This window comes from Scyliorhinus canicula, chromosome 1 (genome assembly GCF_902713615.1).
Source record: "Scyliorhinus canicula chromosome 1, sScyCan1.1, whole genome shotgun sequence".
Classification (NCBI taxonomy): domain Eukaryota; kingdom Metazoa; phylum Chordata; class Chondrichthyes; order Carcharhiniformes; family Scyliorhinidae; genus Scyliorhinus; species Scyliorhinus canicula.
This window is the reverse complement of record NC_052146.1, coordinates 226,882,142-226,900,059: the sequence shown is the minus strand read 5'-3', so window position 1 is coordinate 226,900,059 and position 17,918 is coordinate 226,882,142. Positions and strand designations below refer to the sequence as shown.

At 51.2% G+C, this 17,918-nt stretch overlaps 1 protein-coding gene across 7 annotated transcripts in view; it reads left to right on the top strand.

The window, feature by feature from the left end:
* The window catches only part of si:zfos-1056e6.1 (uncharacterized protein LOC107988029 homolog), a 102,840-nt gene that overhangs the window by 33,905 nt on the left and 51,017 nt on the right, over window positions 1-17,918 (top strand). For all 7 annotated transcript variants that reach the window (XR_005462013.1, XM_038808596.1, XM_038808560.1 and 4 more), the window contains one exon: window positions 10,559-10,596. Coding sequence is in view for 6 of the 7 variants with exons in the window: in XM_038808596.1 (XP_038664524.1) it covers window positions 10,559-10,596 (38 nt within the window). In the remaining variant the exon portion in view is untranslated. The remainder of the gene's footprint in view (window positions 1-10,558; window positions 10,597-17,918) is intronic.

Sequence of the window (17,918 nt, the reverse complement as noted above, 5' to 3'; positions counted from 1 at the left end):
TAAAGTCACCAAAGCAAGGCACTGTTGGCGTCTCCCCTGTAGGTTATGCTGGTTTTCTTGATGCAATTTATCCCAGATTAGTTTACAGAAGATCTTGGAGTTTTAAATTGGAACTATTTAAAGAGTAAACCGAGTTTCTGCTGTCTTTTGCATTAGTTCAATAAGCATTTCATTAGGAGTTGTCCCTGCCCCTAAAAATGGCCTCAACCCTGGAAAGAATCAATCATGATTGGGAATTTCCATTAACTGCGTTCATTTGTTGGCCTTCAAGGGGGTCTAAAAATTAAGCTGTTTCTTCAGAGTACAAGGATACTAATTAAATTAGAATCATGGAATCCCTACAGTGCAGAAGGAGGCCATTCAGCCATTTGAGTCTGCACCAATCCTCTGAAAGAGCATCCTACCTAGGCCCGCAACTTCACCTAACCTTTGGACACTAAGAGACAATTTAGCATGGCCAATCTGCCTAACCTGCACATCTTTGGATTGTGGGAGGAAACCAGAGCACCCGGAGGAAAACCACGCAGATGCAGAGAGAAAGTGAAAACTCCACACAGACAATCATCCAAGGCCAGAATCGAACCCGGGTCTCTGGCGCTGTGAGGCAGCAGTGCTAACCACTGTGCCACCGTCTGCCCTTTGTTTTGATAACTTTTTGGATATTCTTTTAAATGATCCAAAAAAATGCAATATACCGATAGCAAGTAGTTCCGACTATTTTTCAAAATTTAATTTAGATCATTTAAAATTGTGTTACTCACAGCTAATGATTGGCATTCTGATTAAAAACAATGATTTTGTCATTTTTCACTGCACCATTACCACTCTTAATTATGTCCAGGAACATTTAAAAAAAATGATCTATTAAAATGTCACCTGATTTCATTGGTTTCTGATAGATTTTGTGCTTTGCCATAATGAGGGAGAGGACACTTTCAAAAGAATACTTCTCAAATGGCTGCAATTTTCAATGCAATTTGTACCTGGATCAGTGATAATGCCCAAACTCTACTTCATTAAAGGTTGATACTCCAAAATAACAACAATCTTTCCATTAACATTAATTGCCCAATCCTTTATTGCGATATTACTGTCATCAAATTAAAGGTCATTTGACATCAGCAAGAAAGATATTGAACTCCCCGACAAACAAGTGATAAATAGCTAATCCATTATTTGCTCCCTGAAGTCAAATGGTCATTGAAACCGTAATTCCCTTATATAAGACTATTAGATTAACACACTACTGTCACTAATGTTTTAATCAATTATGAAATGTAATAACTGAAATAAAAATATCATATATCCACATGGGTGATTCAGATCTAGACAAGGGCCTGGATCTTACAAACCTACCCGGGGCAGGTGGGTCTGGAAAATACTGGCCTGTGAATTAGCATTTGCAAATCTTTTTGAAATGTAATACTTCTATTTTAATTATTGTGCCATGGATAATTATTATTCACAGAAAATGTACTTCATGATGAATATGATCTATCTTTTAATGCACTTTATAACACAATAAGGCGGAGTTATTAGGTATAATTTTGCTGTATGACTAGGAAATATCAGAGTAAATCATTCAGGGAACTGCAGTAAAAAAAGCATACATCCATTTTGAAAAATCTTTTTTATAATAAGCTTTATTATTGTCACAAGTAGGCTTACATTAACACTGCAATGAAGTTACTGTGAAAATCCCCTCGTCGCCATACTTCGGCTGCTGTTCGGGTACACAGAAGGAGAATTCAGAATATTCAATTCACCTAACAAGCTCGTCATGCAGGGAACTATAAGATGAGGGGCGCGATTCTCCGCTGCCCACGACGGGCCGGAGAATAGCGGGAGGGCGTCCCCAACATTTTTCACGCCCTCCCGCTATTCCCCCCCCACCCCCCCCCCCCCCCCCCCCCCCACGGCCGCCCCACGACACGAATCGCTGCTCGCCGTTTTTTATGGCGAACAGCGATTCTCCCCAGGCCGATGAGCCTTTACGACTGTTTTTACGGCAGCAAACACAGTCCGCGGGGCGGCCGAGGGAGATGACGGCCCTGCGCATGCGCGGCTGACGTCATCGTGCGCGTCAGCCGGCGTGACGCTTGGCGCGCGGACTTGGCGACGGTCGCTAAGTCCGCGATGCCATGCTTCACGGGGCCCCGCTGCTAGCCCCGCCCGGGGGGGGGAGAATCGGGAGGGGGCGCGGAGGCTGCCGTGAAACACGGCCAGTTTCACGGCAGCCTTTACGATTCGCCACATTTGCGGAGAATCGCGCCTGAGATCTTACCTCTGCCCTCCTTTGCCAATTGTTAGGGCGCCATCGAAATTTGGACAGCTGTTTAACTGTGCTGCTGAACTATTTTTTGTTTACAGCCCAGTAACACGCTAGATATTGTATAATATAGTTTTTCGTTTTGAAAATATTTAATTGAGGCATTTATAACTTTAACATTTTAAACAACAGAGAGATCCAACATACGCAAAACCGCCACAATAACACACCCAACTTCCCCCAGCCCTAAACCCTAACTACCCAGGCATTAGATTCCCTGCCCTTATTCGGCACTTACATTTGTAACCTGAGAACCGGCCAAACTGCTCCAGTATTCCCATAATTCTTGCAATTCCCCCCAACAGACCCATTATATAAAGGAGCACATCATCTGCACAGAGAGAGACCCCATGTTCCATTGCCCCTTTCACTAGCCCCCGACAAATGTTTGATGTTCTCAGCGCCATTGCCAAAGGCTCTATGTCCAGGGCAAACAGTAGTGGGGAGAATGGATACCCCTGTCTCATCCCCCGGCACAGATTAAAATATTCTGATCAAACCCAGTTTGTCCTTACATTCGCCACCGGTGCCTGATATAGCAACTGGACCCAATCCACAAATCCCTGCCCAAACCCAAACCTTCCCAGATCATCCCACAAGTACTTCCACTCCACTCGATCAAAGGACTTTTCTGCATCCATGGCTACCACCGCCTCGACCTCTCCGGATCCTTATCCCTCTTCAAAATAAGGGTAATCGTGCCTGCGATAACGTTGGGGGGAGCACTCCTAACTCCTTTGACTCATTAAAAGCCTTCACCAGGAGCGGCCCCAGCAGCCCAGAAAACTGTTTCTAAAACTCAACCGGGTATCGGTCTGGTCCTGGGGCTTTACCCGATTGCATCGCCCCCAACCCGTCTAAAACCTCCCCAAGCCCAATTGGGGCTCACAAATCCTCCACCAACTCTTCATCTATCCTCTCGAACTCCAGCCCTCCCAAAAATCGCTTCATACCCTCCTCGCCGGCTGGGGGTTCCGATTTATACAATTTACAATTTACTGTAAAACTTCCGAAATACATCATTTATACCTGCCGGATCCAAAACCACCTTCATCTGTCTCTCTCACTTTCCCAATCTCTCTCATTGCCTCCTGTTTCCTCAGCTGGTGCGCCAGCATCCTGCTGCCTTTTTCCCCATATTCATACACCGCCCCCTTCACCCTCCTCAGCTGTCCCTCCGCCTTACCTGTGGACAGGAGCCCAAATTCCAACTGCAGTCTCTGACACTCCTTCAGAAGCCCGTCATCCAGAGACTCCACATACCTCCTGTCCACCTGTAAACGTTCGCCTACCAGCCTGTCCAACTCTGCCCGCTCAGTCTTCTCTTTATGTGCCCGAATTGAAATGAATTCCCCCCTGATAACTGCTTTCAATGCCTCCCACAATACTCCCTCTGAAACCTCACCCGTGTCATCGATCCCTATATATCCATGGATGGCCTCTTTCACCCACTCACGTACTTCCTCCTCCGCTAACAGCCCCACATCCAACCTCCATTGCGGGCGCTGGGCCTTTCCATTGCTAACCTGCAAGTCCACCCAGTGTGGGATGTGGTCTGACACCACTATTACTGAATGTTCAGCATCTACCACCTCAGCCAGCAGTGTTTTCTCCATCACAATGAGGTCTATCCGGGTATACACCTTATGCACATGGGAGTGGAATGAAAATCCTTACCACCCCCTCGATTTAAAGTCTAACCCCGAATGAAACAGCTGTCCAACCCATCCCTTACTTAACTTAATCTGGTCCCCACCTTCACATGTGCCCCCTGCAACATAGCCATGTCCGCCTTCAGTTGCCTCAAGTGCGCGAATAAACGGGCCCTTTTGACTAGCCCATTCAGTCCCTGAACGTTCCATGTGACCATCCTGGTCAGGGGGCACGCTGCCCCCTCCCTGCCAATCAAGCATAACCTCTCCTATGCCAGTCTGTGGCCATGCTTTGCACCTCCCCTGGCCAGCCCTCGGGCAACTACCGTCATCAACCCTCCTCCTCCTCCACTTTGAAAGTCACCTCCCCGTCAGCAGTATAATTCCCCCCCCCCCCCCACATTGGCTGGTTTAGCTCAGTGGGCTAGACATCTGGTTTGTAATGCAGAACAAAGCCAGCAGCGCGGGTTCAATTCCTGCACCAGCTGAGAATTCTGAATTCTCCCTCTGTGTACTCAAACAGGTGCTGGAATGTGGCGACTAGGGGCTTTTCACAGTAACTTCATTGCAGTGTCAATGTAAGCCTACTTGTGACAATAAAGATTATTTATTTATTTATTTTATCTTCAGCTCACCCCCCACTTTGCTGCCATGAACTTGCCCACCCAGATAGTATGGCAGCCTCCGCCCATGGCGCCTAGCATCCTACCCCCCCCCCCCCCCCCCAACTGATTTCCCCCTCCGCACTTAGTGCAAACAGTCAAAACAAAGGCAAGAAGTAAAAATATACATACAATCCCTCCCAAGGTCCGAACACAGAGACCCATCCCTCATCCCTTAGCAAGCGCTGCAAACTGACCTAACCCCAGACAGAATCGAAGAACGGAGAAAAACGAAAGAAATCCAAACAATATAAACCTAAAGCTTTTCACAACATAGTTCAGTTCTCCTCAATCGAAGTTCAAGGTCCTCCTTCTCCTGCCAGTCCATTCTCCTTCATAAAGTCCGTTGCCTCCTCCGACGAGCCAAAGTACAACTCCCGGCCCCCATAGGTCACCCATAGGCGAGCTGGGTACAGAAGTCTGAACTTTAGGTCCTTATACAGGGCCGACTTGACTCTATTAAAACTGAAACCCCTCTTCGCGAGCTCTGCTCACAGGTCTTGGTACACCTGAGTCTCGACGTCTTCCCAAGTGCATTGCCTCGTCTGCCTGGCCCACCTCATGATGCGTTCCTTGTCCAGGAACGGATGCAATCGTACCACCTTAGGCCTCGGCGGCACACCCCCCTGGGGGTTGCCCATCAGTGCTCTGTGGGCCCGATCTACCTCCAACGGCCGGTCAAACGCACCTTCCCCAAGCAGCATCTCCCACATTTTCCCAACATATGCACCTGCATTCGATTCTTCGATTCCCTCCGGCAGACCCACGATTCGGATATTCTGCCTCAGAGAACGGTTCTCCAGGTCCTCCACTTTCTCCAGCAGTCGCTTCTGCTGGTCATGCAGCATCCCAATCTCTGCTGCCATTGAGATGGACTGTTCCTCCTGTTCGCCTGCCTGCTCCTCCAACCTCTGGATCGCCTGTCCTTGGGCTGCCAATTATGCTCCACGCGGTCAACTACCGCCTTGGTCAAGTCCACCGTCCGAGCCATGTCCTCCACACTTTGCTTCCGCTGTTGGGTGAACTTCTCACCAACAGGTCCAGCGACCACTGAGCTGGCAGGGCCGGACCCTGCCTGTCCACCATCTCCGTGTGCGTTGTCCGCACCATACTCCCTCAACCAACTGTTTTGCTTTTCCCCCGGCACTTCTGGCCGTAGCTCCATAAACTAGGGGTCACTCTCTTCTGCTCTCACTCCTGTACCTTTTTCCTACAAGATTCCTATGATAAACCGGTGTAAAGGCCACAAAAAGACCACCATGAGAGGGAGTTGCCAAATATGCCACCACTCACTCCATGGCCTCCACCGGAAGTGATTTGTATAATATAGTTGATTGTTTGTATTAATCTTTCTGTGTCTTCCATTCGTTTAAACCTCTTTCTTTGTTTCTATATTCCTCTCACATTTATTCTTATTGTCACATCTCCTTCAGCTTTATTTCTGCTCCTCTGTTTGGGGTTAACTTTACCTGCTGCTGAATTGGCGACTGATAGGCAGGACGATCAGTTGTTTGTCTGATGAAGTAAGGGAGCGAGCGGTTCAAACCATTTTGATGGCTGGAACCCTTTACTCAATGACAAACAAACTACCCACATTTCAATGTTAAAGTGCAGCTCACCAAAGAAGTTGGAGAGATTTCAGGTGGACTCAGTGTCATTATCAGGGAGACAAGTGCAAAATCTGTGGCTACGAAGGATGTTGTATTTGGACCAAAATAGTGTCAACACTGCCTGTGGACACTTGCAGCACTTTCTGTGGCAGAGGCAATTTTGAGAAAGTCAGTCGCATGGACAGTGTTCACTAGAAGGATACAGAGAAGGCAACTTGTAACATCAGTCAATGAGCAATGACTGATTTGATGCCAACACAGTCATTAATGTTGTGTCTTAATCTCCCACAGCTGAACATGCATTCAGTTGTAGATGGTAGGAAGGAGCTCCTCACCAGCGCTACTTCAGTGGCTGCAGCACGGCTGTTGGAAGCAGCTGACTTTCAATGGTGGAGATTGCAGATGGACTGCCATTGAGCATGGCCTTCAGCAATTGGGGCCGAGAAAGCCTGACTTCGGACTGCACCATTTCAATATCAGTGGCAGCAGATGGGCACGCTCGCTGGCTGAAAGGCAAGACCAAGGGTTCTGAGAACGTGGTATGGTGGCAGGACAAATATCGTCCTGAGAGAGGTTAATGCTTCGCTGAGCTGCTGCTCTCTCCTGGGGTGAGGCCTCAATAGTCTGCCACGTACTCGAGTAGAGCACAGAATGCTGAACTGTTGTAAGTCCCTGAAAGCTCCTTGAGCACAAATATCAGCAGCTATGATGACAGCAGTCTCAGCCTGCAGCAAGCTGAGATTTCATGCCCTCAGTTTGAGTTTCCACTGCAGTGGTCAGACTTTGGGAGGATTCTACTTGGGGTATAATGGAAGCTCAAACATTGGCCTCAGACAATACACCTTCGAAGCCCTCATCAGATTGCTATTTTTCAAGGTATTTTATGCTCACTAACTCCTGTGTCAGTACTTCATGCTGAAGCATGTCGGCTAGCTTTAAGTGCAATTAGTCTCACACAAACCCATCCCTGCGGACGTATGCAGGCACTCAGTAGCACATTCAAGCAAATGTAATTATTATTATGCAACATGAAATTTGTGTGTCACCCATCTGACTGCATGGGCACAGGCTAATTGTGCTTCACGATCATGGCTGTTTGCATGGAGAATCAAAGTTTTACTCCTATATCTCTTAAACTGAAATACAAATTCTAAAAAATGAGGATCATGGGCACAATTCTCCGGAAAGATTTCTAGTGTTGTAGTGAGCGGGAACTGCCACGAGCTTGTCGGCACTCGGCTCAGCAAGACCGGCAACACTAATTAACGTTAATTGGTCCACTTAGTGTAGCTAATGATGCCCTCTTTGTGTCTCCTCGGGAAAAGTTCTCCAACAATTGCCGGGAGAAGGCTCAGACAGGCGGAGGTGTGCCAAAAGTAAGAATCCTCACCACCTTCGAGGAGGGTGCCCTGGAGGTGACCGATGTGGCCGAGGACAGGGCGGTCACCCACACAGAGGCTGACAGACGCCGCAGAGGTGAGGAACCACCGGGCTCCCCCCGGAGGATCTGTCAAATGTGTGTTGTTATTGCCTTACTGACTGACCCAGCCCTCCCACTGACCACATGTCCATCCTTCCGCAGGTCCTCCAGCCGATGGCGCCGGCCCATCCCGGGTGGCACTCTCTTCAGTCTCCCATGAGACCACCTCGGAGGAGAGCTCCAAGGATGCCACCGTAACAGTCACATCACAGCTGACATCCCCACCTCCACCAGCATAGATACATGCCCCTTGATGGGAAATGTTAATGGACAGGCTGCTTCTGGTGCACATCAGGTGGAGGCAGGAACCCCCAGGTGAGACAGCAGTTAGAGGTCTGCCAGATCCCAGGACCCAGCTGGACCCCAGCCTGATTCTGAGCCTGTGGAATAGGTCATCCCAGAGCTGATGGAGACGTTAGGGTGCGGTCGGGACATTCAGGGGGAGATGTCAGTGTCACTCCAACAGATTCATAGCCGCTTGGAGGAGTCCCAGAAGCTACAGGCACTGTAGATGTTGCCGGCAGTGTGTGGCACCGAGGCCAACATTGCTAGGATGGCGACTGCAGTGGAGAGCCTGGTGCACGACCTTGGCACCATGAATGAAGGTGTCCAATGCGTCGCGCAGTCGGTGATGGCCATGGCTGAGGGTCTCGGCAGAATTTCCGACTCGCTGGGGGATGTGACCAAGTACCAGGCTGGCCTTGATGGGATTCTGGGGGACATGTCCCGTCCTCAGATGGGCATGGCTGAGGTGCTGCGGAGCTTGTCCCAGTCACAGGTGGGCATTGCCGAGGACATCAACACCATTGTGCGGACCATGGGGATCTGCCAGGGCTGGCAGAGCCAGATGACGCAGGGGCAGCCGGGACTCGAATCAGCTGACCCTCCGCCCCGAGGTGAACGCCAGGGACCTATGGACACTGAGTGGGAGGAGGGGGTGCTGGGCGCCAACCTGGACCCGTCCTATGGAGTGGGGATGGTGGCCATTAGCTCTCTTGATTTCCGGCACCTTTGAGAGAGTGGGGAATTGTCAAATGCAATAAACACTTTTGTGCACTCTATCACTTCCTTCCGCACTGTGGGCCAACCTCCGAACCCGTAGCCCATCTCTCTGGCAGCCACCCCCCCTCTCCTGGGTACACCGTGTGCAGGTGCTGGGTGTGAGCGAGCATTCAGCAGACAGGCAGGGGTCAGACTATGGCATAGATTGAGGAACACTGATGCTCAGCTCTCTGTGAGTTATCATCACCCCCCCCTGCCCTCGCCAGTGACCTGCTGACAGTGCCAACACAGTCCGCCATCCCAGAGTGATGTGACACATATCCTGGGAGGGTGGGAAATGGGAGTGAGGGGTGATGGACCAGGTCCTAAGTGAATCAGGCGAGTATGAGGGCCTCCCTGGCCCTCTGGGCTTGTCGGATCCTCGTCGCTGCCGCCTGTCCTGCAACCTCTGTCTGGTCCTCTGCTTCCTCCCCAGCTTTGTCCTCCAGCCCCTGCTGGTCTGGCTCATCTTCATTAGCCTCGTCCCCATCCCCCTCCTCCTCGGAGGTGGCGACATGTTCCTCATCACCAACCTTCAGCTTGTCGACCCGCTGCAGTACGAGGTTGTGGAGGGCACAGCAGACCACCACAAAGTGGGTGACCCCCGGAGCAGTCAGGCATCGGGCGAGGCATCTTGAGGAGTCTGATGCACCGCACAATGACAGCTCGGGTGTCTACAAGGACCTTGTTGTACCTGGTCTCCGCTTCGGTCTCCGACCTCCGTACTGGCGTCATTGGCCAGGTCCTCAGCGGCTATCCCTCATTCCCCAAGAGTCAGCCACCCATCCTGGGATGCTCTTCAAAGAGGCCGGAGATGACCAACTGCCCAGGATGTAACTGTCGTGGACGCTCCCTGGGAAGCGTGCACTCACGTGCATTAACTTAATCTCTTGGTTGCACACTAGCTGTATTTGAGGGAGTGGAACCCCTTTCAGTTAACATCGGGCACCCTCAGTTGGATGCAGGGCGACATGCGTAGCATCTATAACCCCCTGGACCTGGGGCACCCCGGCGATGGCAGAAAACCTGCTGCCTGGGCATCTTGTTGGGCTTGGTCCATGTCAAAGATGATGTAGTTTTCCGCTCGGGCATAGAGGGCATCCGTGACCTGTCAGATGCACCCGTGGGTTATGGCCTGCGAAATATCACACAGGTCGCCACTGGAGCCCTGGAATCAGGGCCGGCCCAAGGCACCGGCAACTCGGGCAGTCGCCCGGGGCGCCATGTGCTAGGGGGCGCCAGAGACTCGGGTCCCGCGCATGCGCAGTTGGGCCGGTGCCAACCAGCACATGCGCGGTGGCCGCTCTCCCCCAGGGCGGCCCCCTCCGCCCCCCTCCGTCCGCCCCCCCCCTCCGTTCGCCCTCCGGCCTGCCCCCCCCCGCCTCGGGCCCGCCCCCCCGCCTCGGGCCCGCCCCCCCCGCCTCGGGCCCGCCCCCCCCGCCTCGGCCTCGCCCCCCCCGCCTCGGCCTCGGCCCCGCCCCCCTTGGACCCGCCCCCCCGCCTCGGCCTCGCCCCCCCCCGCCTCCGCCTCGCCCCCCCCCCGCCTCCGCCTTGGCCCCGCCCCCCCACCTCGGCCTTAGTTGTTCAATAAAATCGTGTTGCATCTTTTGAAGTGTTGGAAGCCTGTCTCTCGCTACACTGCATCAAACGCAGTCCATATAGACCCAGCTTACCCAACACATCAGATGATGCCACCAATAACTCAGTGTTCGGTTCGTGCTTAGTAATGGCTCTTGTGTCATTAAGATTCTTCATTTAACTTGAATTACATTTCCATTTTGCAGACCGTATATTCTAGAAGTAACAAAGTTGTTCCAGCATGGTATGTATTTTACTAAATATAAACTACCTACTGATACTGTTGAATTATCAGTGAACTTTACTCTTTTGATAGTTTGTTTGACGTAATGGTGATTGCAATTTATTTCTAATCATGTACCCATGACATATTTTTATTTATTTTAATCATTAAGACATGAGCTCTCCTTGCAGAAGCAACAAATCTGTCACAGTCTTATGCAATATAACCGAATTGGCTGTGGTGACGGGGATGTGCTGAGAAGTCGCACATCCTCCTACGTACCCGAAAACAGGGCGCCTCTACCCAAAATAACTTGTTAAAACAGGGAAAAAAGTATCCCCTCACCCTAGCTAATAATACTGCAAGAAAGGATACTGCGCAATTGTAACTCCAGAGGCTGTAAGGAGATGCGCAATGGGAGAAATCAAGAGAAACTGAAGGGGAAAATAGAGGACCAGGAGAATTGGCCACCACGCCAAAACCGAAGAATCGTGGGCCTGCCGGAAGGGATTGAAGGCAGAGACCCCCCACAGACTGTGTGGCCCAGATGCTGGGAAATCTGGTGGGAAGGGACAGCTTCCCCAACCCGCCAGAAATAGACAGAGATCACTGTTCACCCCGGCTAGAACCCAAGTCCGGAGAGCAATCAAAGGCGATAATCGCCAAAATACCCTGGTTACCAAGTCCGGGAAAGAATCTTGCGCTGGGGCAGGTAGACAAGTGCAAATGGGAAGGATACCAGATCAGGATTTACCAGGACATTGGGGCAGACTTGGCCGAGCACTGGGCAGAGTTCAACAGGGCGAAGGCGGCCCTGTATAAAAACCAAGTAAAAATTGGGATGCTACCTGGCTAAAGCCTGGGTCACATTCCAGGGCAGGGAACTTTTCATCACAGCCCCTGTGGACACAGACAGATTTGTCCTGGAGAACAGGCTGGTAAAACAGCCGCAGAGACAGCTACGAAGTGGATCACCTGAAAGGACTTCAACCGACATGAGGGACACTTTGCGCGGGACTGTATTGATCGTTTTGAAGACAGAACAGAAATGTAAGAAGGAAGGGGCGAAGGCAGTGGAGCACAAGAGATGGTGAGGAAGATGGCAGGAGGGGAGAACAGATAGCGGGTGAAGGGTAGACACACAGGCGACCCCAAGAGGTCATAGACAAATAGGCCACCACACAAGCAAAAAAGCTAGCACCAGGAGGTACAAGCAAGAGGGGGGCCGAGTGTGCCTCTCGCAAGGGAGAGAGCACCAGAGGCATTGGGGGGGGGGGTTTACACAACACCAATGGGGGGACAATCAGGGAAGTAAACGGGGGCAGGAGAGCAAGGAGGGGGTGGCAGTAATAGAAGGGCGTAAGAACCATAGAGGAAACATGGGACAAGGGTAGCTACAACAGGCTATATGTGGCGATTTGGAACACAAAGGCACCATAAGCTACCACTTTGGAGGGTCCCTGAACAAAGGGAAACCCCAGCGCACAGGGCCCGGTCTCATGTGAGAGTGGTGACCGCGGACATTTTGGATAGTCCCCAAACAAAGAGAAACCCGGAGTGCAGGGGCACATCCAGAAATATGGTTGATCCTGCAGGACGGAGGGGGCAAAACTCTCCCCATCAGGATAATCACCTGAAACTTTGGGGGACACAACAGCCCAGTTATAAGATCCAGAGTATTTGCCCACCTGAAAAGTATGAAAACTGACAGTCTTCCTTCAAGAGACACACCTAAGGGAGAAGGACCGACTGCAGGGAAGGAAAGGCTGGGTGAGACAGACCTACCATTCCGCTATGGGACAAGGGCCAGGAGGATGGCCATACAACAAAATAAGAGGATGATGTTTACTGCAACAAGGATGGTTACGGACGCAGGGGATGGTGCGTCATGGTCAGCACTGTCCTAGACCGGGGCACCAGTGGTCCTGGTGAACTTGTACGCGCCCAACTGAGATGGCACGGAGTTTATAAAGAGGACCATGGTGAACATTCCTGATGTTGACACATATTGACTTATCATGGGGGGGGGGGGGGGGGGGGGGGGGGGACTTTAATTGCGTACAGGACCCACTGGCAGTTGAGGTCGAATCCCAAAACAGGGAGACTCTAACATGGCAAAATAACTTGGCATATTTATGCAGCAGATGGGAGCAATGGACCCATGGTGGTTCACCCACCTAGGGAAGAAGGAGTTCTCCTTTTCCCCCCAGGTACGTAACATATACACCCTGATTGACTTCTTTGTAGTGAGGAAATCGGTGCTTCCAGGAATAGTAAGGGCAGAATACTCTACGATCATGATCTCTGACCACACTCCACATTACATGAATGTGAGGTTGGAGATGGGCTGTGCCCAACGCCCCCCCCCCATGAAGGTTGGACATGGCCCTCCTGGCCAATAAGGCTTTCTGCGAGAAAATATCACTGACCATAGACAAGTATATTACTAATAACCAGAGGGGACGTTTCACCCTCCATGTTCTAGGAGGCACTGGAAAGTGTGATTGGGGGAAATAATATTCTTTATTATTGTCACAAGTAGGCTCACATTAACACTGCAATGAAGTTACTGTGAAAATTCCCTAGTTTTCACAGTCCGGCGCCTGTTCAGGTACACGGAGGGAGAATTTAGAATGTTCAGTTCATAAACAAGCATGTCTTTCGGGACTTGTGGGAGGAAACCGGAGCACCCGGAGGAAACCCACGCAGACACGGGGAGAATGTGCAGATTTTGCACAGACAGTGACCCAAGCTGGGAATCGAATCCGGCACCCTGGTGCTGTGAAGCAAAAGTGCTAAACACTGTGCTATCATGCTGCTTACAAATTATAGCTTACGAAACACAAAGGGCTGGATTCTTCCGCCGTGCCCTCAGCAAGGTCGCCACAGATGGGACGCGGACCGTTTAAAGGTCCATTGATCTCGGGCAGGAATTTCCAGTCGCTGGGCGGGCACAGCCGGAGAATCCTGCCCAAAGATTCAGGGAAGAGAGGGCGGCTGGGCGACAGCTGATCGACTCAATACTGGAGGTAGACCAGCAATCCTCTGAGGCCCTGACTGTAGAGCTCCGGGTGGACAGAGAGGAAGCTACAAATGGACTTTGACCTACTCTCCACGAGGAAAGAGTGCACCAACTCCACCAGACATGGTGGACCCTGTACAAACAAGGAGACAAGGCCAGATGCTGTGGGGGGTGGGGTGGGGGTGGGGGGGGGTGGGGGTGGGGTGGGGGGTGGGGGGGGGGGTGGGGGTGGGGTGGGGGGTGGGGGGGGGTGGGGGGATGGGTGGGGGGGTGGGGTGGGGGGGTGGGGGTGGGGGGGGGGTGGTGGGGTGGGGTGGGGGTGGGGGGGTGGTGGGGTGGGGGTGGTGGGGTGGTGGGGTGGGGGGTGGTGGGGTGGGGGTGGGGGGTGGTGGGGTGGGGGGGGGGGGTGTGGGGGGGGGTGGGGGGAAGAACCCAAGGATCCCCAAACATGTTCTGCAAAGAATGAAAAGCATGGGGAGGCCTAGCCCTCCTAAATCTGCAATATTACCACTAGGCAGCAACAGCAGCAAAGAGTAAAGGGATGGATAAAGGAGTCAGAGGCTGAATGGGTAAGAATGGAGGCGGACTCTTGCACGGGGATGTCCCTCTGGGCCCTGGCCACGACAACCCTCCCATTCCCACCGGCTAGACACTCAATGAACCCAGAGGTGATAGCCACACTCCATTCGTGGAACCAGCTTCGACAACACTACAGTCTAACCGAGATATCCATTCAGGCCCCCATCTGGAACAACCACAGGTTCGCGCCAGCCAAAATGTACGCCACCTTCAAAAGGTGGAGACAGGACGGGGTGACGTTGACAGTTGGGGACTTCTACACACACAACAGAGTGGGTGCACTAGAGAAACTGACAGAGTGGTTCTAACTGACTGGGGGAAACAAATTATGCAATTCAGATAAAGCAAATCGAAACCTTCTGACGTAGGGAAACAAAGGTATATCCACGACCACAGGAACAAATGCTTTTAGAGGACCTATTGGACGCGAACATTCTAGCGAGAGGAATCCGGGTGGACCTATTTGGGCGACTACTGGGAAGGGCATACTCATCACTGGACAAGGGAAAAATGGGAGGAGGACCTTGGGTTTGAAATAGGGTGGAGACTCTGGAGAGAAGCACTGCACAGGGTCAACTCCGCCTCCACTTGTGCAAAGCTGTGCCTAATGCAACTGAAAGTGGTACACTGGGCTCACTTAATCAGAACCTGAATGAGCAGGTTCTTCCTGGCATGGAGGATAAATGTGAACATGCCAAGCAGGCCCGGCCAACCAGCCTACATGTTCTGGGCCTGTCCCAGACTTGTCGGGTTCTGGACAACTTTCTTCGAGGCAATGTCCAAGGTTGTGGGGATGAGGATAATCTTTATTGTCACAAGTAGGGTCACATTGCAATGAAGTTACTGTGAAAAGCCCCTAGTTGCCACATTCCGGCGCCTGTTCGAGTACACAGAGGGAGAGTTCAGAATGTTCAAATTACCTAATAACACATCTTTCGGGATTAGTGGGAGGAAACCAGAGCACCCGGAGGAAACCCACGTAGACAGGGGGAAAATGTGCAGACTCCGCACAGACAGTGACCCAGCTGGGAATCGAACCTGGGATCTTGGCACTGTGAAGCCACAGTGCTAACCACTATGCTACCGTGAGGCATGCCCGAGAGTGGCAGTCTTCACGATATCAGAGCAGCCAGAACTCTTTATTGGGAGGAGGCCAACACTCTTGGCTTTGCCTCCCTAATCGTCCGCTCCACCCAAAGCTGCAGACTGACTGTCCGCCCTATCGAAATTTCTCCATGTGGAGAAAATTAAAGTCGCCATCTGTGGTTGGAAGAGGGCTTCCACAAAACGTGGGAGCCATTCACCAATCTGTTCCAAGACCTGTCTGTAGTCAACAGCCAATAGACCAGAGGAAGAGGGGATCCACAGAAGAACCACAGACACAATCGGGGAAAACAAAGGGGAAGGGAGAGGAAAGAGGGAAGAGAGGGCGGGAGGGGGCGAAGGAGGGAGGGAACAAAGAAGCACAGAACTCAACTATACTCAACACAAAACAGCACATGTAGCACCATGCCACCCCAACAGGACCAGGTTGGAAGACCCAACGAGCACAGAAGGCACGCCAGGAAGGGGATGGGGATTGGGAGAGTAGGGGAAAGTCAGGAGCACGGAGAAAACTCGGCACTTACTGAGAAATGCAAATTGTAGAGGATGTATATAGTGAGTAGTAACCGATGTTTCTTTGTTCTTATTCAGCTTTGCTTTGTGTAAAAAAAACCCTAATAGAAATATTTTTTAAAAAACAACAAAATATAACTAAATGGCAGGAGCATTACTGGCCTAGCTGTACCTCAGGGTTTTTTAATCGGTCAATAACTTTTGCATACCAGCAGCGAAGCATCACATAGCACTGTTTCTGTCTCTCATGAGTGTTGCCACTGCTTAGAAATCTGCGGTGCGATTTACCGGCCTTACCGGGCACGACTTGGTGATGCGACCAGGCCATTGGAGATTCGCGATGCTTGAAACGCCTACTATGACTCAGTGGAATGTCGTGATCTGGATCTTGCCCTCAATGGACATGATCCAATGGCTCATTTAAATATGTCTGCGCCACATTCTCCTGCCACCGGGGACCTAACAGCCACACCGGGGAGACCTCGCCAGGTCACCGTTCAGCATTGGTCTACACAAACATGGACCAGACATAATGACACTGGGTGGGTCTCCCAGGCTATTGGAGGCCCCTGGGTGGCACCCTGGCACTCCTGCTGCCTTGGCACTTCCAGAATGCTTGTGTGACACTGGCAGGCTGGCAGGGGCACTGCCAGGGTGCCAGACTGGCAGCTCCAAGGTGCTTTGGTGCCAAGTTGCTCGTGCTAAGGGTCAGGCCTAGGATGCCTTGCCAATAACAGGTGAAATGAAGGGCGGCGGTGTGGCCTGAGGGCCCTGGAAGAAGTAATTTGGATGCAGTGGGGGGGTCTGGAGGCTGTAGAGTCGCTGAGGGGGGTCGAAAGGTCAGGCCTGCATTTAAAAATGGCGCCCTGATCCGCCAGTTGTCATCCTGAACTGGCGAGCTGAGCTCGTCAGTACTGGAATGATGTAGGTACGGTCTCAATGAGGCATTCATAGAACATAGAACAGTACAGCACAGAACAGGCCCTTCGGCCCTCAATGTTGTGCCGAGCCATGATCACCCTACTCAAACCCACGTATCCACCCTATACCCGTAACCCAACAACCCCCCCTTAACCTTACTTTTATTAGGACACTACGGGCAATTTAGCATGGCCAATCCACCTAACCCGCACATCTTTGGACTGCCGAGTCCAAAGTCCCCGCCGAGACCAAAAAACATGGCAAAATAGTGTAAAATATCAGGGTCTTTCCCGGCTCTGCAGGTTCTATGTGCCTGAAACAGGACTTTAAAAAAATTTTTTAGAGTAGCCAATTCCCACTGTGTTTGCCACGAGTTAGTGAGAAGGATGCACTCTCCTGATGGCATTGAAGACACAGACTGAATCTGATATTACACCTCATGCATTTGCTTTTGAAAACTCTCATCCTCACGTTTAATGGCCTTGTTCTTCCCACTCTCTGTACCCTCTCCCAGCTGCACAACATTTGTCAAGCTCTCGAAGGGGTGTTTTAGCTCACAAGAATGGTTGAGTTGGTATCATGTGGACGAAAAATGAAACCAGCTCCAACTTAATAAAAGCAAATTACTGCGGATGCTGGAATCTGAAGCAAAAGAGAAAATGCTGGAAAATCTCAGCAGGGCTGGCAGCATCTGTAGGGAGAGAAAAGAGTGAACGTTTCGAGTTCGATGACTCTGTCAAAGCTAATAGACAGAGAAAATGTGAAAGTGGGAAACCAGCTCCAACTTGCTGACTTTGAGAGAATGATGATTGTACTTTATTTCTATGATAACCCTCACGTGGACCACGGGGAATCACTCACCGATCTCCCCATGGGGCCCGTGGAGTACAAGTTCCCATGGTAACAGGCGGGTGCCTGCCCAGCTGGGATTGATCACTGAGCCCTTTAATTGCCATCCCAGACTGGACCGAGTGTTCTGTTAGTTCTGGACTGGGACACTTGTGTTGTGTGCTGCAGATGCAGCTTTATTTCTAAATTTTGAATAAAAGTGTTTAAACCTTCATCTTCGTTACTCCTAGATTACTACAATTTTGAATGCTTTTTGGCCACCTGTAACCTACTCATTGGAGTAGGCATGTGCATCAACATAGTCATGCTGGCAATTAACTTAGCTCTCAACATCATTAGCATGTGGGAATTAGGT